The sequence below is a fragment of the Heterocephalus glaber genome, unplaced genomic scaffold (genome assembly GCF_053883595.1).
Source record: "Heterocephalus glaber isolate CG9 unplaced genomic scaffold, H.glaber_assembly_v1.0 deba00000676, whole genome shotgun sequence".
NCBI classification, from domain to species: Eukaryota; Metazoa; Chordata; class Mammalia; order Rodentia; family Bathyergidae; genus Heterocephalus; species Heterocephalus glaber.
The window spans coordinates 15,573,947-15,599,929 of NW_028258156.1; the positions used below are offsets into that span (position 1 = coordinate 15,573,947).

At 35.6% G+C, this 25,983-nt stretch overlaps 1 protein-coding gene across 9 annotated transcripts in view; it reads left to right on the top strand.

Annotated features, from left to right (window-relative positions):
• Positions 1-25,983, top strand: part of Etv1 (ETS variant transcription factor 1) — an 86,938-nt gene that overhangs the window by 39,857 nt on the left and 21,098 nt on the right. For 5 of the 9 annotated variants that reach the window (XM_087206705.1, XM_087206706.1, XM_087206701.1 and 2 more), the window contains 4 exons: positions 5,223-5,352; positions 8,319-8,492; positions 12,546-12,793; positions 16,844-16,873. In XM_087206705.1, the coding sequence (XP_087062831.1) occupies positions 5,223-5,352; positions 8,319-8,492; positions 12,546-12,793; positions 16,844-16,873 (582 nt within the window). The remainder of the gene's footprint in view (positions 1-5,222; positions 5,353-8,318; positions 8,493-12,545; positions 12,794-16,843; positions 16,874-25,983) is intronic. The other 4 variants (XM_087206707.1, XM_087206702.1, XM_087206704.1 and 1 more) reach the window with 1 other exon arrangement.

Sequence of the window (25,983 nt, forward strand, 5' to 3'; positions counted from 1 at the left end):
CTACTTATTTCACTCTTAGGATAAAAGTTAAGGAGGCAAGCAAAGTGAAAGGTCAGAGCCAAGAAGACTTGTCACTCTATTTACATTCACTGTCCACATACAGAAAAAGGCCTTTCCCTCACTTGTGACATTTCGGTTATCACTGTGTAGGAGAAGTTTTAGATGTTCGATAGCAACATTTTTCTTTCAGTAGAATATGAGTAGTGTGAATTTTTAAAAGCCTTTGGTCACAGTTATAAATCGAAGACAGGAGAATTTCTAAAAGCAGGCATGTATCCTCTGAGAAGTGTTTTTTTTAGATACAAGTGCCAAGAATATATTAGTAAGGTCATGAACACAAATGTAAGTATCGCATACACATGAATTACACAAAGAATACAATTTACTGGCTAATAACTTTAGTAGCAAAAATACTTTTTAAAGGCCTAAGTAAAGCTCTAATTGGAGCCCTATGAGCTCTTTATGGTAAGGCATGTCTTATTCTTCATCTTCATTCCGTAGTTCCACATTTTCTTTCCCTTTCTGCCTCTACCATAGTGTCTAGGACACAGTAGATGAATTAATTCTTGAAGGAATAAATTAATAAAGAAACATCCTGTATAATGTTATAGCAATGCTCAGGCATGAAGGAAATTGTGTGTATAAATAAATTTGAGGTATATGCTTAAAGATTCAAGATTTATAGCCAAAGCCTAGGGTTCTAAGTCTTAACCTGTTATAATTTAGTCTTAGGTCTTTAGTTAGGCATTTGCTTCTTTTTGCCTGCATTAGTCAGCTTTCAATAACTGTGACAAAATGCCTAAGAAAATTAACTTAAAAGGAAGAAAGATTTCAGTTCATACTCACTTGGGCCTGTTTGGTGTGCAGTACGTCATGGTAAGAACACATGGTAGAGAAGGCTGCTCACCTCATGGGTACAAGGAAGTGGAAGAGGAAGAGGAAAAGCTGGGGTCCCAGTTCCCCTTCATGAGCACGCCCCCTGTGATCTAGCTCTCTTCCACCAGGCTCTGCTGCCTGGATGTTCCATCATCTCCCAGTAGTGTCACAAGCTCAGGACCAAGTCTCCAACACAAAGAGTATCTCAGGGACTTGCAAGATCCAAACTACAGCAATACTTTTTGAATAAATCTGAAAAATGGTAATAATAATAAATTCCTTGACTTGAATGATAAAAATCAAAGAAAGTATGTGACAATTCTTTGAAAACTATAAAATATTATGTAAATTTTATTTTTAAAAAATCCAGGAAATAGAGTTTCCTATTAGGATTTCAAACTAAGAAACTATCACCTTTACTATGGACATAAATAGAACTTGATTTGTATATTTCATTGTTCCTTCTCTGGACTGACATTTATTGGGCATTTATAGCAAACATAGTCTGTTTTCAATTTAAGGATAAAACTAATACTCTTATGTCATGATCGTTGGGGAAATTATTCTCCTGTGAGCAAGTTTTAACTTCACTTTCTCCATTTGTATTTCAAGTGTTCCAGTATGGTTTTATATTTACATCCTTATCAACATGTGGTTGAACACGCTTATTGTTGTTCATGCAAAGCTAAGGGCATTTCTCTACTCTAGCAGAAACATGACAAAATTGTGCCCTCTTTTTAAAATGTAGGTGGAAAAAAATTGCAAGCAAAATGTTTCATAGTTCATCGTTTTGACATGAAAACAATTAGTAATTTATCTTAGCAATGAATACCATAACCCCAAGTAAACTTGAATTAAGAAGTGGTTAAGTTTATTTTGGAAGTACATATTTTAAAGTCCTGGTATTTTGGAACTCTTAAATTTAACCATTAGAAGAACTCGGTCATCATTAGTTAGACTTAAGATGTGGTTTTAAAGGTCAAGCTTCCATCAAAGAAAAAATGCAAGACGCATCTCTAGAGTGTTCTTTCTGGCTCTCCTCCCAAAGATCTGATTGTGTGGAGGAGTTGAACATCATAAAAGTTTGCATGGAAAATGTATTTGAGGAATGCTTGAGAAAGACTGTGGATCTCATAGATAAATTATCTGAATTGTCTGAAGTCAGGGGTAAGGACATAATATCATTTTGAACAATGATTTCTTGGGAAATGAAATGAAGGAGTTAACTCACTTGATTTGATACATTTAAAGAAGGAAAGATTCACTCTAATTAAAACTACAAACAATGCAGATGCCTATAGCTCTCTGCTCCAGACCCAGTAAGGATGGTACTGTAAGTGAAATGAAATGTACCTAGCAGCCCCAGCAGCAGGCTGGAGCCGTGTTCAGCAAAAGTAATTTAATTAGTGTTGATCATGACTCCAGATGATGGTGATTTGATAAGGAATAATTTAGTACTTAACAGCCTTTTACATGCACCAACTCCATGTGGGAAGGTAAAGCAAATTGCACAAAATGAATGTGCTGCTTTCACTTGTGCCTGTGCCAATGGGCTGGAAAACCGCCTGTTAGCAGACACTCAGACTCTCAGCCCCGTGATGAAATCCCCAACACGTTTTCAACTAAGTCCTCTCTGGTAGGAATCTCTAGACTACCCTGACTTAAGAACAAATAAGAGAAGTCATTTCTGTGACATAGGATCTCCAGGAAGCAGGAAATAAAGTGCCCTAAGGTTCTTATTCAAAAGGTTGAGGATCTTCAACCTGGCATTCTCTTTTATTCCTTACATGCAACAATTAAAAAAAAAAAATCCTTGCCAACTCAGATTCACTGCATTACTTATTTGGCTTATGATTAAAAAAAGAATCATCTTTAGGAGCCCAAACACATTGAATGTATGAAGAGAGTAGAAGTCTTTAACCACGAGAACTGGAGGACCTCTAGGGGTCTTCGAGTGTTGGCATCTGAGGAAAGAAAAGACACTGCTATATATATAATTATTTTTAAGTGTTAGACTTCTCTGAATGCAGTGTACACTGGACTCAGGTATTGCAAAGCATCACAGTGGATTCAGAATCTGCCCAATTATGAGAATTACCTAGACATTTTTATAGCATACAAAAATCTTGACCAAATCTCAATCAACATCTGACCTTAGTGAGTCAGAATTTCTGGGACTGGTATATTGTTTATTATGGCTGCTGTAGACTGGGTGACTTAGCAAGTGAAAATGGGTTAATCAGTGTCCGGTTCTGGAGGCCTGAAGCTCAGTGTGTGAGTAGGGTTCTGAGGGCTGTGAGGGAGAACTTCCTTCCTGCCTCTCCCCTACCTTCTGGTAGTGAGCTGGCTGTCTCTGGGTGTCTCTGGCCCTCCTCAGGTCATAGAAGCTCCATCTTCACATGGTTTTCTCTGTGTCATGTTCCTGTGTCTGGATTCCGGCCCCCTTTTTAGGACACTAGTCATACTGGATCAGGGCCCACCTTAGAAACATCATTTTAATTTAATTAGTCTTCCAAATAAGGTCACATGCTAATCAACAGAAGGAAATTCTTTCCCTCTCAGTTTTGCCTATTTTAAAATTTCTGTTTTATCTATTCTTTTGTGCTTGGCTTCTTTTACTCAACTTTATGCCTATGAGGAATCTATGTTTTCAGATGCACTGGTAGGTAATTTGTCCATTGTGATTTCTACAAAATACTGACTCCATTGTACGAATATAGAAGGATTTATTTATCCACTCACCTACCAATGAATATTTGAGATTTTCATTTTTTACTATCATGAATAATGCTTCTATGAACATTCTTATGTATGTCTCTTGGTGAACATATGTATTCCCTTCTTTTGGATATAAACCTTTTAGTGCAAATATTGGATCATAAGATACCTATGGAGATTAAACATTTTAAAAATAAAATTTTGTGAGGCCAGGTATTTAGCTCAGTGGTGCTACTCCTACCTCACAACCAAAAGGTCCTGAGTTAGATCCCCATACCAAAAAAAAAAGGAAAAAAAAAAAAATGTAGGTAGTAAATGACTGCAATCCCAGCACATAGGAAGCTGAAAGGCAGGAGGACCATGAGTTTGAGGCCAGTCTGAGCTACATAGTTAATCTGAGGCCAGCCTGGACTACACAGTAAGATGCTATTTCAAAAGTAAAAAAAACTAAATTCATTCTTGTGTCTATATCCCCTCTTCCTTTAAAAAGTGAATTTGCCATTTATACTAAAATTTTCATTATTTTGATAGAATCTCTATGTTTCATGTAAATGTTTCATATTGAAGACTAAAAAAGTATAGGTTGTTAGGTATTTCTTTTGGGGGAAAGTACCAGGGCTTGCAGGCTATGCAGGCCCCCTACCACTTGGCTACATCACCAGCTCTTTTAACATTTTTTTACTGTATTTTGAGACGAAATTTTGCTAAGTTGCTCAACCTGGCCTCAAATTTGCAATCTCCGAGCCTCTTGAGCAGCTAGAATTATAGATATGCACTACCATGCTTGGCCACCTCTTAGTTTTTAAACCTATGAAATACAACATTTATATGTAAATACACATATTGCAAATACACATATTTCTTCTAGTCTTCATATTTTATGATCTAACCTCTGTATTATATTAAGCATGCATGAACATAAGTTAATCATAACCATACATTAAGTCATATGAAAAAGGGAAAATATCACCTGATATAGAATAATTATTTTATGGTAGATCACACATGACAAATAATTTTCATATATCTTTCAGATTTCACTTTTACAATTCTGGTAGGCAGACATTTTAAATTTTATCTTATAAATAACCATCAGCCATGAAGATCTTGAGTCTTTTGCCAAAACTATCATGAATTTCCCCTGGACCTACATCTGGATTTTCTTTGCCATCATCCAGCTTCCTTTCCATTAAACCATTACTATTGATGTATTTGAGACATTTTTCTTTCAGTAATGCTTAACATTATATCCCAGTTTTCAGTTGGTTCTTGGCCAATCATTTGTCTTTTTTTTTCTGTTGCACTTGGAAATCTTTCCGAAATGTTTTCAAAATTTCCTTTCTGAAAACTGAGCTTCTAACATTGTTGATATTCGCTAAACAAATAACAAGTAATTTGATTTACCTTAAGAGAAAATTTGGTCATATATTTTATTAGGCAATAAAAGCAGAAAGGAGCATACAGAGATTCTCCAGAATTTTTTTTTTTTTTTTTGCCACTGAAATTCATCAAACGTGCTTTTTGTTCCATATATAAGTTAATATGAAATGTTAATGACATTTTAAACAAGAGAAGTAGCCACATTTAATTTTTGTCTGTACTTTTGTTTGGTTTGGTTTCTGTTTCAGTGGCTTTTCATGGCCTACCACTGAAAATCAAGAAAGAACCCCACAGTCCATGCTCCGAACTCGGCTCTGCCTGCAGTCAAGAACAGCCCTTTAAATTCAGCTATGGAGAAAAGTGCCTGTACAATGTCAGGTAAAGCAACCATGTCTATGTATATCAAGTCGTGGCTCTTACTGAAATAAAATGTCCAAAATAACATAAAATTCCCAGTCATATTTATGAGTTACATCTTCAGTATGTAACGAGCTAATTAGGTGACGTATTTAGCAGAACTCTAAAGAACCATATACTCTACAGTCACACACTTTTGAGAATCATTTTAAAGCAATAATTTTGATTCAAATCATTAGTTATTTTTCTTCTGTATTGATGCATTCTGGCTTTGAGAAGAGGGTCATATTTGGCACAAGCAGCTTTTGAAAGTTTCCATTAGAATGAATTCATTATGCACTTTAGATAGAGTTGGTAGAAAAAAATGCAACATTTGGCAAGTCTGAGCAGTACATCAGTTATCTGACAGGCTTTGCAGGTGATCTATAAGATGCATTCATGGACAATTGCAGTAAAACCAGAATTTCGTAGGCATAGCAGAGGCTATTATCTATTAAAATGCCAGCCATTCTGATGATAATAAAGGGCGGTGCAGTGAAAGTACATTGTTCATTTGTTGGAAAATTTGATAACATACATGTTCATTAAAAACTCTTCACAGTAAATTACATGCTTTTACTTTTCATATGGGCCTCTAATTGCGTAAAAAAAAAGTTGGCTCTGTCTATTGAATATTACTATCAATTACTGGAGAAACTTAGTTCTTAAAAGGACTTGGTTTGAAAACTTATAAAACCGATTTCAAATATTTGCCCTGTTTTCTAAGTTATATCAATTAGGCTCATAATGCATTATGAGCCAGTGGCATTTCCTGTTTCTTCATACATTTATTGCATTCATTCTTAGTATCCAAGAAGATTCTCGAAATTCAGATTCGTACCAACTCAGGCAGCTTACCAGTGCTCAGGTATTTTACTGCTACTTGTTTTTGCAAATTTTTCTTTTATATTTGCTTTTCTAAGAGATTCACCAGACCTGGGAAGTTATGATCCATCTCAGTTGAAACTTCAAAGCTTTCATTAAAAAAAAGATCTCAGGGCCGGGAATTTAGCTCAGTGGTTCCGGCGCCTGCCTCTCAAGCGCAAGGTCCCAAGTTTGATCCCCAGTACCAAAAAAAAAAAAAAAAAAAAAAATCTCAACTATGAAGGCATACTGAATTCAGAAAAAATACTATTGATCAGTCTGAATTTTATAGTTTAGTGGGGTATTTTTTGATATTGTCTTCATAAGGTGCTGTGTGTCCACTGCATAGGTATTTAACAGACTGAAGAATTTCTAATCAGTGAACTAGTTAGATAGTCTTTTCATTTCAACATTGATCAGAACTGTGACTGTGAAATCCCTTTTGTTTTATATGACATATTTGACTTCCATAAATTAACAGTAGAGGAATTTCCTGAATATTTTGAAGCTTTGGGGGCTCAGTAATCTTCACAATGATTTATGGTATATGCAATAAGTTCTAGTACTTCTATATTTATTTAAACAATGTAATTTAACACAACATTGCATGACAGAAAAAGCAATAGCTTAGGATTGAAAATGTGTCCTCTGATTTTTTCATAGAAATAAGTCAGGTAAGCCATTTTATAAAAATGATTTCATTCAGAAATAGTAGTAAAGGACACAGGTTGAACCAAACATAAGGGTCTTTATGTAAGTACAACTGACTTTGCTTTAAGCTATGTACATACATGTAGCACATACTCTTTCGCTTGGATACAGTATTTTTGCATTTGAGTATAATTTTTATATGGATGGAATAAATTATTGTATATGTCAAGGCAAAAAAGGCATATTTTCTTTTTAAGAAAAAATAGGTGTTTGTTACTTTTTTTTCCTTTTGCAGAACTGAGGACTGAACTAGATAAGCAGTCTACCACTCAGCTACATCCCCAACCCTTTTTTATTCTATTTTGAGGTAGAATTTTTCTCAGTTGCCCAGCTTGACCTCGAACTTGTGATTCTTCTGGCTCAGCTTCCCAAGTAGCTGGAATTACAGGCTTGTGCCTTCACTCAGATTGATTAATTTTTAATTTTTAAGGAAGTATAGTGATTTAATCTGGAAATGTCCTTTTTGTTCAGACATTTAAGTAAAATTTGTTTTTCGTAGAATATAAATTACAAAAATTAAATCTTGTTCCCAAAAGCCACACATAGAAAAGCAATTTAAATTCATAATATAAAATCAAACTTACTCATTTTACTTTCTTTAAGTTTGAGTGGAAGCTAGACTATGATAATATAATTTCATTCTTAATAACATTATTTTGTACTCATAGTCTGCTAAAGTTTAAATATATCAGAGACTTTTTAATTTACTTCATTAATCTTTATTAGCCCATGTGGGGAAGTTAATACCCAGTGTCATTTATTTAATCTAAAAAAAACTTAAAAAGCAAAACATCACTGCCTTTAAACTCCACCACAAATGCAGGTAATCCAAATAAAGCCTCCATCTTATTGAACTGATATTAGTTCTTCTTTTAAATGCAATATGAATAAAGAATTATAATATCAGAACTATTTAATGATTCAGAAAAGACCTAACCAACTTACTCAAATGGATATGCCAAAACCAGGTGGAATGGGGGGATAGATATGATGAAAATATATTACAGTCATTGAAAAGCAATATTTTATAGAATTAGCAAGCACTAATAAAAATACTTACCGAGATAAAAATACCATTGTTTTCACTGATAGTGGTTTTCCTAATACTAAGTCATTGTATATGTACTAAAGTACATATTTTATATGTATTTATGCCACTACAAGATTTGGTACTGATTATTCTATTTTCTGTTTAAGAGTGTCGTGAAGTCTACATGTTCTGGGCTTCAAAAACAAAACAAAAAACCCCACAAAATTGGAATTTTCTTAGGTTCTAGGTTAAAATATTTTTTTCTTCCTTGGAATAGAAACAATTTTTGAAAAAAAATGCTTCAAAAAAACCAACGTTCTGTTTTCTCTTGTTTCCTGGGCAGTGCCTATGATCAGAAGCCACCAGTGGGAATGAGGCCCTCCAACCCCCCCACGCCGTCCAGCACACCGGTGTCCCCCCTCCACCATGCGTCTCCAAACTCCACTCACACTCCGAAGCCTGACCGGGTCTTCCCCGCTCACCTCCCTCCAGATAACAGCTACCCCATGGACCACAGGTAAACTGCACATACCGACGACGGCGCTTTCAGAATCTGTGTTTTCAATCCGGCGAGACATTCCTCTTAGTAATTCTGAAGGCCGATAGTAGTTTTAAGGAGGAGAGCACAGTAATTTTGCACATCTGTGCAAAATACTTTTAGAAAGAGCTTGCTCTATCTATACTTATAAATAATTTGTAGAGAAGGTCATTTATAAACACTCTTTTTATAAACATTTAAATGGGTTGCTAAAATGGAAAATTAATCTATATACGACATTTGAACATTGCCCTTTCACGTTGCTTGAATTAAATTGCTTCACTTAAACTTTACATCAGATCATCCCATTTCTATGAGCATATGTGTGTGCTCGTTCTGTAAAGTTAGGAGACTAATTTTAGTAGGTGACTTATGCAATTAGGTTCTTTACCCTAGATTTAATGATTTAGCAATACATAATTTTGCATAATATAACTTATTTTATTCAAACTATTTACTGGCCTTTCCAAGGGAAGCATAAATAACATTAGTAAACCCATGACTCTGGACCCTAATAATATGCAGTTCAAGAGACAGAAACTGAGTTAATACTCCTTACAAATGAGCAAGACAAGAACCAGAGCGTAGAACTAGAGACAATGCTGTAAAGTTATGAACTCCTGGAAATGAAGAAATTCATATTTAAATAAAATATTGGTAGAGTTTTAGAGGCCCCAAAATATTGCCTCAAGATATGACTTAAATGCAGGTTGATTACAACCAGGAAAACTCCCTCTCCCTTCCATTTTGCGTTTACATATAACCACTGGTGTTCTGGTAAGTATTCTACCGTGGACTCTGGGAGAGAATCATGAAGATCTCATCTGTAGCATTTGTTGAGTTGATGGTGTGAATCCGCTGCGTGGGTGACTGAGGTATCACTGTTACAACACAGAATGCCAAGTTGGAAAGAGATATGTAGAAACACCCCATTGTACAGTACTATATCTTTTAGATACGAAGTCATAACCCCAAGAGCAAAATTAATAGTGCAGTGTAGTAAAATAATTAGGAAGTGGTAAGTTTTCAGTTTCTGTTCCCTTTGTTTTATTATATTTTTTAATTGGGAAGTTGTATAATTCAATTTTTAATGACAGTGCATATCAATGGGCTCAAAGAATCTCTCCCTGAGCCTTTAATCATAAGTCAGAACCATAACTGTCTGACACACAATTGTAAAAATAACTCAGCCAAAGGAATCCTCTAGATCAGCAGAGGGAAGCAGAGGATGGGCCTCAGGCCGCTTTCTGAATGCAAGGGAGCACTCAGAGCTGCCCCTTCTGGGTTAATGGACTCAATCTCAAATGAACTCTTTGGTATAAAGGAGTAAGATGAAGCTAACTTTGTTTCCATGACTAAGTCCTCTGGTGCTTTCCTTATTAGATGTTTCCTATTTTCTTTCCCTTCTCGCCCCATAGACTTTGGTCTTTGTCAGAGCGAAACGGTATGTGCATCTGTGTAAACACTTTCGTAAACACAGATGAAAGCATGCTTATTGCAGGGTGGGCCATTAAACAGACACACATTGTGTGGGGCTAGAAGGAAAAAGTATGAACCAGAAAAGCAAGTTTTATTTTGTCCACTTCCAGTAACTTCCCATGGTTCTTGATGGCCAAGGAGCTCACACTTCATGAGAGTGCCAGAATTTTAGTGACAGCTTTTGCCTTTTGCGCAGCCTCGCTATTTCTTAGGGAAGGTGACTGTTGAATAAGCAATGTGGTTCTTCTTAGGTGACCTAACTTGAAATGCTTTAGCCAAATCCATTTTAATTTCTCAACTTGAAGTCAGATATTTGAGACTGAGAACAGCCGGCCCACAATGACAAGAGGGAAGCTCAGGGTCTTTTCCCACTGCCCCCTACTGGGGTTTGAGGACAGTACCAGCTGGCCAATCCCAGGAAAACCTCCCAAGCCTTATGTTTCTGAGGAGGGCTCTGGCCAACAAATGACAGCCCATTGGTTATAAATGGCAAGTTTGCTCTGGGAGCAGATCCTCCCCAGCTAGTGCCCCATCTCACTGTGGGAATGTGCTGTGGCCAGCTGGCCCGAGCTCTGCTTCCCTTAGCCTCGCTGCACTCCTTGGGCCAGCCCTTTGGCGTTTTTTCCCAAACCCCCTGTGCAAGAGCGCTGTCTCTTTCCCTGTGTCCCCCCACCATTTACACCCTGCTTTTCTGTATCCAGGAGTTCATCCACATGTTCTCCTTACCCATTACATTTCTTCCAGATGTTTTTTTTTTTTTTGATATGTTGAAGTGAGCACAGAGCCTTTACATTGAGATACATCCCCGACCCTTTTTATTTTATTTTTTTATTTTGTGATAATGTCTTGCTAAGTTGCTAAGTTTTCCAGGGTGGACTTGAACTTGTGATCCTCCTGCCTCAGCCTCCCAGAGTGCTGGGGTTACCAGAATGTTCCACCGTGCCCAACCCAGAAGCTTCTTCTATTACTTTCTCCTAACCACTGGTCACTGGCTCATAAGAATAGCATCAAAAGGTACAACCTTTTTTTTTGGTACTACCTTTTATGAAACATGTGTGTTTCAAATATACACCATCCCCAGGAAGTAGCAACTGGAATCAGGTCAACCCTTATAAACAAATGGCTTGATTCTTTACAAAGCTTTCAGTACAAGCATTATTAACTTCCTTTTAAGGCTTCACAAGTGAGCCCATTTCTTACTTTATCTTCAAGTTACAATTTTCTGATTCACTCCTTGACAGTTCTTAATGATAATTTCTGTTTCTTTTTTTGGCTAATGAAATAAGCAAGAGAAGGGAAATGAATGCAGTGCCAGTCAGCCTAACTGTTTTGCAGTATCTGAGATTCTAAGTTTATTTTCTGCAGGTGTAGGTGGAATTTCAGCACTTTCTGTGGCAGTCGGTGAGCCAAGAGTTAATGGAGTGTTCTTAGAAATGCTACAGCAACTGCTTTGGCATTCTTTAGCTTTTACCTTATTTTCATTTAACATTACCAAAATTAAATGCTAACTTTCCAAATTAAAGTCTCAGGAATGCTTTTAGTTGGAGGGGTTTGATAGGTTTATATTGGCTCATGGATATGTTTTATAGGTTATTTTTAAGCACTCCTGGGACATTTTTAGAGCACTTCTAAATCTTTAATTAATCCACCTCTTTGTGGTGGGTCAATGATATTGTAGATGAGAAACACAGAGGAGAATGATTATGTGATTAGCCAATCCTTACACAGCATAACCAAGAAAGGCTTTCCCCCAAGGCCTCAGAGCTTCCTGTTGACCCGCAGTCTTGCTCCATACTTGTGCATTACACATTATCTTCCCCTTTGCTGGTCACTGCGTATTGATGTTTACTTGTATCAATTTGATAGTTTGTTTGAGTACATGGGAAGTTGCTGTTTGACAGAAAAGATGTAGCCTTTGGAATAACAGCTTGGATTTAAGTCTGTTATAATCCTGAGTTTTATTTCTCACTTGAACACAGTGTTAATTAGGACATTGTTGAGGAATAAAAAGGCCAACCAATTTGCAAAGAGAATCATTGTCATTTTGTTTCTTTTATAACTAATAGTCCTGGAAGAAAAAACCAATACATATGTTTTGTTTGTTTGCTGATTTGTTTGCTAACAGATTTAGAGGATAGAGGTTTGAGAGTAGACTCTTTATTCTGCTTTTTCCTATATATTATGATTAGAGAACTGTTTCTTGTGGAAAGCATGTAAATGATCAAATTGACTTAAAATTTTGCATTTTGGCTATTTAGGGCCCATATTTACTCAAACAGTTCCATGTTCTTGTATCACCACTCAGGGTACAGCTTACATGGTATAATGTGCTGAAATGGTGCTGTAAGCAGCAGTTAGAAGGGGAACCCAAGCCATCATATGACCAAGAAGCACCGTGCTACTGACCTAGGACAGAGGACTCTAGAGCTCATTAAATAGTAATACTTTGGCTCCGTTGGTATTATGTTCATTGACTAAGCAGTAAAGATTATAGCAGTGTTTTAAAGACTATCCTGCACCATTTCATCTGAAACACACTTTCTTGTTCCCCAGATTTCGCCGCCAGCTCTCTGAACCCTGCAATTCCTTTCCTCCTTTGCCCACAATGCCAAGGGAAGGACGTCCTATGTACCAACGCCAGATGTCTGAGCCAAACATCCCCTTCCCGCCGCAAGGCTTTAAGCAGGAGTACCACGACCCAGTATATGAACACAGCACCATGGTTGGCGGTGCGGCCAGCCAAAGCTTCCCCCCACCTCTGATGATAAAACAGGAACCCAGAGATTTTGCATATGATTCAGGTAGGCCCGTGCTTTGATGTTATTATCTCAAACTTCTTTCCCCCTCCCTCGTCAATTTGCTTAGTGTTACTGTTCAGCTGGGGAGGCTCTTGACTATTTCTTTTTCAAGTGGGTCTTTCAGATTTTTTAGCCCTTATTTGAAACTTTCTCTATATGTAAAGGGTTGAACTATCAAACCGTTTTGCCATAATTCAATGTCTGGAAATGAAACCAGTTGAATGAAAAGTGCAATTTATAAAATTATGCACTTATATGTAAATTTATAATCTGAGAGGACTAAGTGTTAGGAAGTATTACATATGTAGTTGTTAGGATTTTCTTGATTCTATGCTCTATTTTTTCTACTTTTACTACTTCAGGGCCATTTGAAAACAATGTTTATGTAAAGTGATATTCCTCTGTATTGCTTAAAATAAATTGCTCTCCAAACCCATAGGCCAGCTGGTCCTGAGTCCACTTCCACAGCCTGACCAGGTTCATTTAGGCCTTGTTTTCTGAGGGTGGAGCACATGGCTTTTGTTTGTTCCCCAGCCTTAAAGGCGTGGCTGAGAGTCAGCTCTGTGTGCAAGGTGAGGGTGAACTTGGATGTGTCCTTAAGCTTATGTGTCAGGTCCCCATTGTGGGGTACAATGCTAGGTTGAGAAGTGGGGGGCAACTTGAACAAAGGCTGGACCTCAGCTCTCTCCATACTATTCTACCCCAGGGTTAATCTCCAGAGATTTCCTTAAATGCTAAATTGGATCTCTCTTTCTGAGTTGTGTCATCATGATGTGTTTTCAAAGATGGAGAGAAGTGAATCTATTTTTCGTTTTGTTTAGCTGATTTATAATTAAAACATTTTAAACATATGGTATAAGGGACTTTATTTTGATTCTTCCCAGAGTCTGTAATTTGGAGACTATCTAGAATTATTTCATAGTAGTTTCATTTTAGAACTACTTTTCTATCTGTCCATTGATATCCATATTAAGAACCTGCAAGTCAGTAGTCTTTTTTATAAATAGGATACCCTTCTATCTGTAAATTTCAAAACCTGTTAACTGACAGCCTAAACTATATTTTATTTTGTTACAGTTTTTTAAATCCATTCATCAATGTTTCAAGATATACAGTACATGGAAATGGCATAAATTAACCCAAATAATCACTCAAAATGACTTATACAACATAGCATTTAAAGTTTCTTTGTGTGTTCTAAAAATTTTGGATAGGGATGACACCAAAAAATAATGTTGAAATGGTTTTCTTTTCTTTTAATTTTAATTTAAGTTGCTGATGTTTTATACTACTTTTGAATTAAAATTTCAAAATTGCTAATAGGATTTATTTTTGTTACTTGAATAGGTAAGTGGTAAAGATGGAGCCTTTGGATTTGATTTAAAAGAAATGTAGCAACTATTAATCTAGGCCTGTGAAAAATTAATCTGGTTTCAAAACATATTTTACCGGCCACCAAACTACTGCTCTGAAGTTGACACCTCTAAATGTCCTATATTCCGATCAACAAGTATGATCTCTAGATATTTTATTTTGTATTCATTAGTTCTTTTATCCTTGCTGAGAGCACAGTAAATAATCTTCTAGGAGAGTGAATGTATTTATAATTGAAGCCCTGATTTATTTCTTTGCCCATCAGTGTTGAACAAACAGCATATTAGGAAATATGTTATATGTGATTTAAAAACACCGCTAAAAACATTTTCTAAGTCATTTAACTCAGCATCTGTGATCCAAATGTTACCCTGTCACAAGTCCTGTTGGACTCTTTATTGCTTAACTCAATATACCATAAATGTTGTGACAATAAAAGATGACTTGTAAGGGAAAAGGCAGCATGATTGTGCTCTAATAAAGCCTGATGTTAATTATGACATGGGAAATGGAAGGTCTATTAGTTATAATTATAATTACAGGAATGCAATTTCAACTGCCGAATATTTAAGATAAAAAATTCAAAATATTATGTTAGCAGAGTAGATCATATTTTTCAGAGACAAGAAAAAATTTGGATCAGAAGACAGAGAGGTCATAAAAAATGGTTCTCTTTCGGTTGTTTGTTTTTGTTTCTTTGAGACAGCATCTCACTGTGTGGTCCAGGCTGACCTTAAACTCACTGTGTAGCCTAGGCTGGCCTCAAACTCAGAGCTCTCCACCTGTCTCACCTTCTCAAATTTGGGGTTACAGGTGTGAACCACCACATCTGGCAAGAAATTCAGTTTGGTGAATTAAAAAACCAAGATGGTGAACCAGTACAGTGTAATCTGATTGAGCTGTTATATCATGTTGTCAAGTCCAATATAATATATCTACCCCTGTTGCTTTCCTTCTCTTCCAGCCTATCAGAACTCCAGAAAGCAGTATATACACTTTTATACTTGTTGGTTGGCTTTCCCAAATCCAGCATAATTTTTTTTTTCTTTTTGGCTCTATAGCCAAGTGGCCACATAAAAAGAGTGAAATTTGTATCGAGTGACTTATTCAAAGCACTGTATGCAAAGCCCTTTATGCACTATCCCCTTTTCATAGATCCATAGCTATTTGCCCATTTCCTTGCTCATGTATATGTTTTTTAAAGTTTAGAAAGCCCAACAAAGCAGATATTTTAGTGTTTATAACAACATATTTTATTGGAGTTGTATGTGTTGATTGGTTGGCATTGTTTTATTCTGTTTCATTTTAATTTATATTTTGATAGCTTAGCTTATTTTTAGGGCAGCTGTGGGCACACAAAACTAAAAATTTGACCTAAGAAAATACCAACACAAAATTTTCAGATGCTTTGATTAGGTAATTTGCTCTCAGGAATTTATGGTATGAAATAGGGAGAGATACCCAGTGAATGTTTGAGAGAAATAAGGTGAAATATTATAAGAATTGATAATATGGCAAAATAAATTATGGCTACCAGCAAGAGAAGTATTCTGTAGCTTTAGAAGTCAGTTTTTAAAAAAAATATTTAATGAAATGAGACTACCGAGTTATAAGAGTTAAAAATAAAAATGTATGTAAGGGATGACTACAAAGTAAGTCAATACAGAAGCACAGGTTGATGGTGTCATAGGTGACTTGGTTTTCTCTATGAAGTGCTTTCAGTTTTACTGGTTTCCTAGTCAGACAGAATAAGTATTTTTTTAAAAATCTGTTCATTTAGACTTGAAGACTCAAGGTGCCTAAGTTAATCACATCATTCCTATAAATGAAAAGAATACTAAGCAAATGATGACACTATAGAGCCTCGTGTGTTATAAACTGAAATGACTTTCAGCTTGTCTGTGCTCAGGACTGCCTTAGAGAATGGAGGGAAAATGAACACAGGTCACCTGTCCACAGTGTCTCCAACCCTACCATGGGCGCTGTGTCCCTTTACACTTTGTGGTGTACTAAACATCTTAACTTGGGTGTTGTTGGGAAGAGTGATGCATCAATATTTGCTTTTAGCCCTTGATGCTTGTTCTAGTATTCTAATTAATTTAGAAGGTGCTTCCCAAGCCATGTGCTAGAGCAGTTTAATCAAAGTGTTGGGAATGAAGACTGGAGAAGAACTTTACAGGAGCAAGAGAAGGGTTGCTGGAATAAGAAAAAGGAGGAAAATGTTGTTTTTCTTGAGGTATTGTAAAAGGGAAAGTGGAATTAGAAAGCAGGGGAGAGCCTGAGTGTGATTTGCATTTCTAAATTATATTTCTTAGAGCCACTTCTGCTATTCCTGAAGAGGCCTTCTTTCATGTTGGAGGCCTATAACACTTATCTGGTGGCAAATTTTGTTAGCACTGACTTAAATTAGAAATCTGATGCAAATAGACATTTGATAGAATTATAAATCTTTATACTCATGAAGACTCTTGGAAATCACCTCCGTCAAATTCCTTCTCCACATCGTTTTACAGATGAAATAACGGAAGCTTATCCAACTTAACTTACCTTTTAGTTAGGTATCTTCTGAAACAGTCACAAATACTAAGATTTTTCTACTTCTTCACTTAGCACACAGTTTAAGGTCTGTCTTCCTATGTGATTGTTCAGCTAAATTTTTTCTTTTTTTTTCTGTACTAGAGATTGAATCCAAGACCTTGCACTTGATAGGTAAGCTCTCTACCACTGAGCTACATTCCCAGCCCTATATGCCACTGGCCAGAGTAAAAATAAATAATTTAGTTTACTACATATCTTACTGACCATTTATTCTAATCTGGACTGTTTTTTCTCTGTTCTCAAAGGCTCTCTATATGATCCAGAGAATAATGTTTTTAAAATTCAGAGGGCGGGGTGGGGGTGGGAGTTGAACTCAGGGCCTTTGCACTGAGCTAAATGCCAGGTCCTTGTGACTCTTCTGGCTCAGTCTCCCAGAGAGCTAGGATTATAAGTGTGCACCACCACACCTGGCTGGGGAATCAGACTTTAAAGCTTGTGATTCTCTTAATTTGTGAAGGGGACTATTTCACATTTCGAGTGTTATTGTCAGTGTCACTGCTACGAGCTAGGAAAACATAAAGCCTTGAATTATGCAATCTACTTTCTTTTTTAAAATGTATTGCAAATGTTATGAAGAATTGAGATGATCAAGGAAGTGGGCTTTTATAATAGTTTTTCTAGAAAAGGCTGAATAATTATTGGAAGAAAAGTGGCAAGTTAAGTGCCTGCCTAGCTGCCGATTTTTATATGAGGTTAGAGTTCGTCTGAGTCTTTTTGCTGGACAAACACTGTGAAGGCTCGGTGACTTACAATTTAACTACAGCAGTGGGTTTCAAATTCTTGTCTTCTGAATCCACTTCCCACGAGTAAGCTTCTGAGGTAGTGCAGTATCTAAAACAGATGGAAAGAAAGTGGTTTTGGAAGGATAACGAGATAATTTCCCGTCATTCATTTTAAACCTTCCATCACCCCAGCAATCCCTTTCCAAGTTCCCTATACTCCTCTTTATCACTTCAGGGCTTTGACAAAAGCCAGTAGAAGAATTTTCAAATTTAATGAATTTTCTATCTGTTCTGTGCTTGTAGAAAAATTAGGTGTAGTCAGAGAAATGATGAAATAAATACTAAAAAAAAATAGTTTCCTCATGTTAAATATATTAAAACTGGAATAGTTTGACTTTTATCTTTCAGAGTTGACAGATATATCTGATACTCACATGGGCCCACACTGACACTTCAGTGAAGAGATTTCAACACTCTTGGATTTCCGAAATGGCAAAAGAGGAAGAGTTTTATGTTGTAGACGTTATTCCTTGTTTTCTTGTGTTGCTGGATGCTCATCCTAATCCAATAGTAGGGAAAGTGGTGAGGTAATACCTACTGCTGTCTCTCTAGAGCACTGCTGGAACTTCGCCTTGCAGAGTTTGTGATACGGTTTTAAAGGATCTTGTAGGATGAGACCAGGAACAATATGATTAGCTTCTGCATTGGTATAGAAATATAAATAGGTAATGCTTTAATGTGTTTGGAGATGATTTGTCAGAACCTCAGTCCACTGTCCAAACTTGCAAAAGATGGAAGAAAAAAGTAATAAAATGCAGAAGGCTAAAATTACCTGGTAGCTTATCTCTAAATTATACTATTGCACTTGTTAACTTTATGAGTATAGCTATAGCTCAGAATGTCTGCCATCAGGATATATTATTTTGAAAACACAATTTCTTATTATTTACTTACTGGGGGAGGGATAAATATTATAGGGAAATTGACCTCATGCATACTTTTGATAAATTTCCTTATATCATTTTTGATTGATTAGAATTCACACAAATAACCAAAAATATTATCCAGGAATCACAAGGAAAGCAGTGACTATGATGTAAGCTGTTGGAAAATGCTGTTAAAGTCAGGTGGAAAACAGGGAGTAGAAAGTAAAGGTAATGGATGTTTACTTTGAAAATCCCAGGTCACTGTAAACATCCAGGCTTTGTTATTTCCAAAACTGAAGGTCTACCATCCATAATTTCTCCCTCTTGAACATGCACATGTTACTATTCAATGATTTCATACTGAAGACATTATAATTATATAGTCATTAAAAAATGTTTTTTAAAAGATTTAAATATTTTATTTTTACTCATGTAGTTTAAAATAATAAATCATATTTGGAATTTTATTTAGGTTGCTGGAGTGGGGAAGAAAGCAGGATAGTGTTTCTCTGATCATATTCCCTAAGAAGAATGCAAGAGGTCCCCACTTCTTTCATATACATGTCTTCTCTTCTGAGAAGCCACTACCTATTCTAAGACATGGCTACCTCTAATAGGAAAAAGCAAAGGCATAGTATCTAAAACCACCTCTCCAGAACTTCTAACACCTAACATGGTCCTTGACTCATAATGGATTTGCACCCTGATAAGCTCTTTCTAGGTTGAAAATGTTGTAAATCAAAAGTGCCCTCAATGTACCTCATTCACTCAATATCCTTGCTTAGCAGTAGTGGATTGTGGAGTGTAGGTTGTTTCATCTTGTGATTGTATGGCTGACTGAGCTGTTGCTCACTACCAATACCCAGTACCATGAGAGAGTTTCATACCACACATCCCTAACCTGGAGAAGGATCAAAACTCAAAACTTAAAGTACAGTTGCTAGTGAACACATGTTCCTCTCACACTATCATAAGGTTGAACCATTGTAAATTGGAGACTACTTAAGTATTGATACGGCACCATCTTCCTCGGTCAATAACAGATTTCTTATTCAGCTCTTCATAATTCTAAGATTGTGTTCCATATATTGTGGTCATCTGACTTTACACATAATTGATAATGAAACCTACACAATGTATTAACATTTTTTAAACTGTGAAGAATTGCATTTGAAAAATGGTCAGATTCATGTCATAATTTTTACTTGTGTTTGCTTGAACCATCTTAAAAAGTAATCCCTAAAAGAGCATTGGATATTTCTTAAAGCCTTAAAGAGAGAATGCTAATTAATTAGGTCTAACTCAGTGTATGTTCACTGTTCAGTACTTTTGTTCTGTTCTATATATAGCTGTTTGTATCAAGTATTTCAAATTTTGAGATCCAAGATAGGGCCATAATTTTACTTTCTACCATTATATTTGCCAGATATTAGAAATTAGAAGTTAAAAATTAAATTGTCATAATGTCATAGTAGATCATCTTTTACAGGCTTAAACCCAAACACTGGGCTGTCTCTATGTTTCCTCTTGCCTTCTCCAGGCATGGTCCTGCTCCTTTGATCAGTTTTAAGGATGTACACAGGGACTGTTGACTCCAACTGTTTTCTCACATGACCTCAGGTCAATGGAAGACAGAAATGTTTTCTTTCTTAGAGAGTTAAGATCCAAGTTACAGATGGCTGATAAAACACATTATTTAGTAAATACTGTACAGTTTAGGACTGACTTTTCACAAATCATTCCCATAATTGCTCATTAGGTGGTCTTTTCTACCTAAAAACTCAGATATTTTAAAGCATTACCATCTTTAGTAGCTTCCAGTACAGTGATGATTATAGCTCCATGAATGTTGGCTTTTTTTACCTGGTATGTAACACTCCCAAAGGCCAAGTCTTGGCCCTTTTCCATTACAAAACGTCATTTGCTTAAAGCCACATTTCCTTCTATAACATGTCAGCTCTTTTTTTTTCCATCCTAAGTCTAAAACTATTGCTTAAAGAAATTCAAGTGGAGAATCACTTGGGAATTTCAAAGAAGGAGCTATTACTGATCTTTGGAAAATATTTACATTTTATCTGTTTCCCTAACACCCAAATATATTTTTCTTTACTCAGCTATGATTTGTGGACTAGTACTTAATCACTTAATCTGATTTTTTTAGGAGCTTCAGTTGTGAAAAGTGACAACCATATCTTCCTAATTGATTTTATTACTATAAAAGAGATCATAGATTGGCCTCACAATTTGACTTTGCATTTTATTGCTTAGTCTGTCCTATATGGGTTTTCCTCATTCATTTCTGAGTGAAAATAGCAAATCTCCCAAACCACTACTCTGGTCTACTATATCAGTTTTTCTAAGAAATACTTCAATATCCTCTAAATCTACAGTTACAGTAAGTGGCATTGGCTAGTGATTTGATTTGAGAATTGAGACTACAGTCTGGATTTACTCTTTATGCATTAACACAGGTCAAATGGACAGGGACTGCATTTTAAGTCAGTAATGGAAGGCTGAAGGCTGTCTTAAACAAATCATATCAGTTTTACCCATGACTGATTGGTCCCCAGGGGTAGAGTCCTGTAAGCATTTCTCTTATATGAATGGACTCTATAGAGCCTGGTGTTTCATTCATAAAATGGAGACTGAAAGGAAACACACACACACACACACACACACACACACACACACACACAGTCTGGCTCTCTGGAATGTCCATTTATACAGAGCTGAAGGGTGTAGTGTTCCATCAGCTACTGCTTTTGCCAGTTGACTGGAAGTAATGATTAATGCTCATTGGTCCTGCTCACATGTAACCCGACACTATTATGGCTTTCCAGTGTTCATAATGTATAGTGAATGAGAAGACAACATTCTCAAATCAGAAACATAAACAGGAACTGGTGGGTCTGAATTCCATTCAAATATGTCATTTCAGCCCCACTGTTTGTCTAACTTGGATTTTACAGGCAGGAAAGGGGGAAGGGAGGGATAATCTGCTTGTTAGTTGTACTAGCTTGGAAAAAGGGACTTTGAAGGAGGTGGAGTATACTTTTATAGAGTATAATTTATAGTTTCTTTTTAAACACAACAACCAGGACATTTAGAGTCCAGAATTGCTTGCTGTCAGTGAGTTAAATGAACATACAACTGTCTTTTTAAGCAGAACTGAGATTTCAAATCAAACAAGACATTTTAAAGATGAATGTTTGGGTATCTGTGTGTGTTTGTATGTATTTCATGAATGTGAAAAAAATAGAAGAAAGTATAACTATTTTACAACTTCTGTGCATATATGAGTATGTTTTTAGAGTACTGTTACAAACTTTTTTATACTTTAAGATTTTTCCATACTTCAGTGACTTGTTTAGTAGATAAGAGGACAAAAGAGATATTTTATATAAAGTATTTTCATCTAGGTTATGAACCACTTGAAATAATTTTCAAGGACTTTTTGTCAGGTTTAATACATGCTTATGGTTTTCATTGTGTGTGTTTGTGTGTGTGTGTGTGCATGTGTGTTGTTTCTATGTAATTTTTTCTAATACAGCTAGAAAATTTTACAAGGAGAGATAATTCAAATATAAATACGAAAAGAATCAAATTGCAAAACAAAACTGAAAAAAATTATAAGCATTTGTCCTTGTAATTTAACTGTTGTCTTTAACTTAGAAAACTGTTTTCAAACTCTCCCTTCTGCAGATTTTTCTTTTTAGTGGGTATGTTCCTACAGTATCTGGCTTCATCTATATGATGTTTTTTTCTTTAATTTACTCTTAACATTAGAAATAAAACCATCACTTTATATAACATTGGAAATAATATATTAAATTCTGGGCCTGCCATCTATTTATATTTGTATCCTATGCAGGCTGCTTTATAATCTCTTTTGTCTTTGGTTTCCTTAATCATAAAATTGGGCTTTTAGGTGGGCATAATGGCACACATCTGTAATCTCAGCATTCTGGGAGGTTGAGGCAGGAGCATTACAAGTTTCAGCCCAACCTGGCAACTTAATGATTTAGTGAGACCCTGTCTCAAAATAAAAAATGATTGGGCATCTAGCTCAGTTTGCAGGTTCTGGGTTCAATCACTTGTACAGCAAAAAAGAGTGAGGTGAATTAGAATTCACCATTTCTTAGTGGTTTTATAAGGATTAAATATGCTTATGTTTGTAAAGTTCTTAAGTAGTATGTGACACATATTAAACATACAGTGATAAAGAATTTTTATTGGCATGTTTTTATAGACTTCTGCAAATTTCTTCAAAGACTACTCGTCATTTAAATAAGATCCATTATTATTTCTAATAATAAAAATAGACTACTTGGGGATACAGGATATGATGAAATAAGAGAGATTTCCTTATGCCAAAATAACCATGATATATGCCATTAAAGCAAAAACCTATTGTTTTGCTATTTTAGACTTAAAGAAATAGGTGTTTTGTCCTGTTTTGTTTTGGCATTGTGGTTTCACTGAAGTACACCTCCAGTCCTCCCTATTGAACTTACTGGTATCAGTCATGCTGAAATAAAATATAACAGATTTTTAAAATACCGTAGTGATCCAAGGCAAGAAGAAACCAAGAGGTCAAAGCTGTCCTGACACATTTGTTTCAGATCAGGTAGATTCCAGCGGGAGACCATTCAGAATTGAAGCTCAGCATTAAATTCTCCACCTCTTCAGAATTTTTTGTGTGTGTCCATTGTGGCAGGTGATGGCACTCTTTCTCATGTTTACTTTTAAACCTCTGTTAGTTGTCAGAGTACAATATGTCTAATAAGTACTCAAAGTCAAAATAATGCTTAGGCTTCCTGTCACTTCAACTTTATTTTTAACTCTAGCTTAATAAAACCATCACAGACTTGTAAAACCTGTAAAATTCTGAGCTCAGTAGATCACACAAACTTATCTTGTTTGAATCTACTCATTATTTGTGTGGGATAATGTAAAAAAAAAAAAACCAGGATGCTCACAAGAGAAATTTGTGATGTTGTAGGGAAAATTCTATACTATTATTTGACAATATGAACCAGTTATGTTTCAAAAATATCTGAATTCAGTTAGCTGCATAACTTCCTCCCTCCCTCCCTCCCTCCCTCCCTCCTTTCCTTCTTTCCTTTCTTCCTTTGATTTTGAAAACAATATGATAGGCACATGAGAACTAATATAATTATTTCCCTGTCTACAAATTCTATCAACAATTAAATTTAGTATATACTGGCTGTGATGGAAGAACTATCTCTGCAGATTTAACATTATTTGTATTCACAGTTTACTGAAAACCCTAAGGTGAAAGATCCACTCTAAGTGTGAGTGAGGTAATAATAAATTCATCACTTCCTTTTTAAAACTTAAGTCATCTCCAACTTTCCTGCTTTCTTCATCTGAAAGTTCACTAAGTAAGATCTTCTCTTCATAAAGTTTTTGTAGTGGACAACAAATAGGTCTCATAAAACATGACTCTTTCACATTTGTACTTGTTTCCTTTCTCATGTGAATTTAGACCTACTAATACTGTGGCTTACTATGGAGTTAATTATTTGTATATTTTTCTATAATAAAATGGTGTTATGGAATGTTAATAGTTCCTTCCCATTAGCATCCCTTGTAGGAAAACTAAATACAGTTTTCTTTCTTTTTTTTTTTTTTTTTTTTTGGTACCAGGGATCGAACTCCAAACTCCTTGAGCTTGTGAGGCTGGCGGTAGAACCACTGCTAAATCCCCAGCCCAAATATAGTTTTCTTGGATGACTGTGCCAAACCTAATTCATGTCAAATGTAAAAGCAGAGTAAAAGTGTTACATGACTTGTTTCTGCACTTGCATTTAAACAAATCTTTAGAATGCTTGTGTTATTTATGTACTTTAGAAAACCTCTGGATTTAAAACAGAACCCATTGGATTTCCAGAAAATGAGATCAAGCACAGCAAAAAAGTGTGAAGCAGAAGAGAGAACACTTTTGCAAGATATGCAATGTTCATCTTTCATGAATGAGATCGGTGTCATTAGTTCTTGTGATAAGACAACATTTCTTACATCATAGATACATTTTTAAAAAATAAAACATCGCAACTACTAGGTCTGCATTGAAATACACATACACACAAACATGCACACATACTTTCCACCAGGTGCATAACAATTCCAGATGTGTTCCACATGACATATTCTGGCTTGCATATTGAATATGTCCAGTTTTCTCCCATCATCAATACACAGTGAACAAGTTTATGTGAAGTTCCTGTTGTCACATTACCTCCATATGGAAATGGTCAAGTTGGTGGCCAGTCCATCTTTGCATTCATATGAAAGCTAAATCACACTAAAGTAAAACATCAAAATTGACTACTTGGATTTCTCATGTACTATGAGACATTTGCAATCTAAATTATAGAATGATTATTTAACTAGAAGTATCCAATGAAAAAGACTTGGTTGTTTTTCCCTTGTTCAGAATTTATAATACAAAATAATTACAGCTTTGCACACTATTTGATAACAAAACAGTTTCAACAATGAGAAATGTCTCACGCAGTTGTGGCCAGTCTTTCCTCTGTGCTCTGGCCTGATGTAGCTTTTAGAAACTTTAGGCAAATGATGCCCCAAAGGGGAATTTTCATTCTGTACAACCGGGCAATAAATATGCAAATCAGAGGAGCGCCTAGCAGAATTACATGTGCAAATTCAAAACTCTGCTTTGTGGTTAAATCCTTGCTAGAGCTTCCCAAATCAGTGTTATGTTTCCCAGCATAGCTTTAAAATGCAAGTCAAGAGACAAAGAAAGCAACTTTTAAAAAGAAGTTTCAAGACTGAATGTCTTGATTTCATGAGGACTTTGATAGTGTTACTAAAAGGTGAGGACTAACCGAATTGGATAGCTTGGAGTGTTAGTCTATTTTAATTATCCTTAACTTCACCTACATTGACCATTGCACTAAAATGACAGCAGGACTTTGCTGCTTTGAATTTTTGCAGCATATTAGATCGGCTTTCATCACCATGAACTCATCTGTAACAAATTATAGGCAGTTTAATTTCTGCAAGCTGATTTGGCCAGTAGTAATATCATGTTATGGAGCTTTTTGATCCACAAGTCTCTAAATAAATAAAAATCCTTTGTTTTTTAAATTTATTTTACATAATTCAATTTATGAAACGATTTAAAATCCTTAAAGCAAATGTTATTTAGGAAAAAACATTAACGGATACTATTGTGAAAGAGTAATTTTAAAAGCTATATCCCCCCAAATTAAAAAATATAAGTGAGATTCTAGATTAAATCTTGTAAATCATGTATTTATAATGAAAGTTGAATCGGTGTGTTTTAAATATCATAAATTAATAGATTTGTGAAGAATATTTCAGAATAAGCACACTAATAAAAACTTAGACATCTCATGATTAAAGAATAGCAAATCAGGATCCAAAAGTACTTTAGATATATAAGTATTTCTGGTTTTAAATACTGTGGTCCACTCTGTTTAAATATGTAGGAGGGTCACTTAGATTCTGTTATTCATAATTATTACTGATAATATTAAATTCTTACTGTGTGTAGGTACTGTGG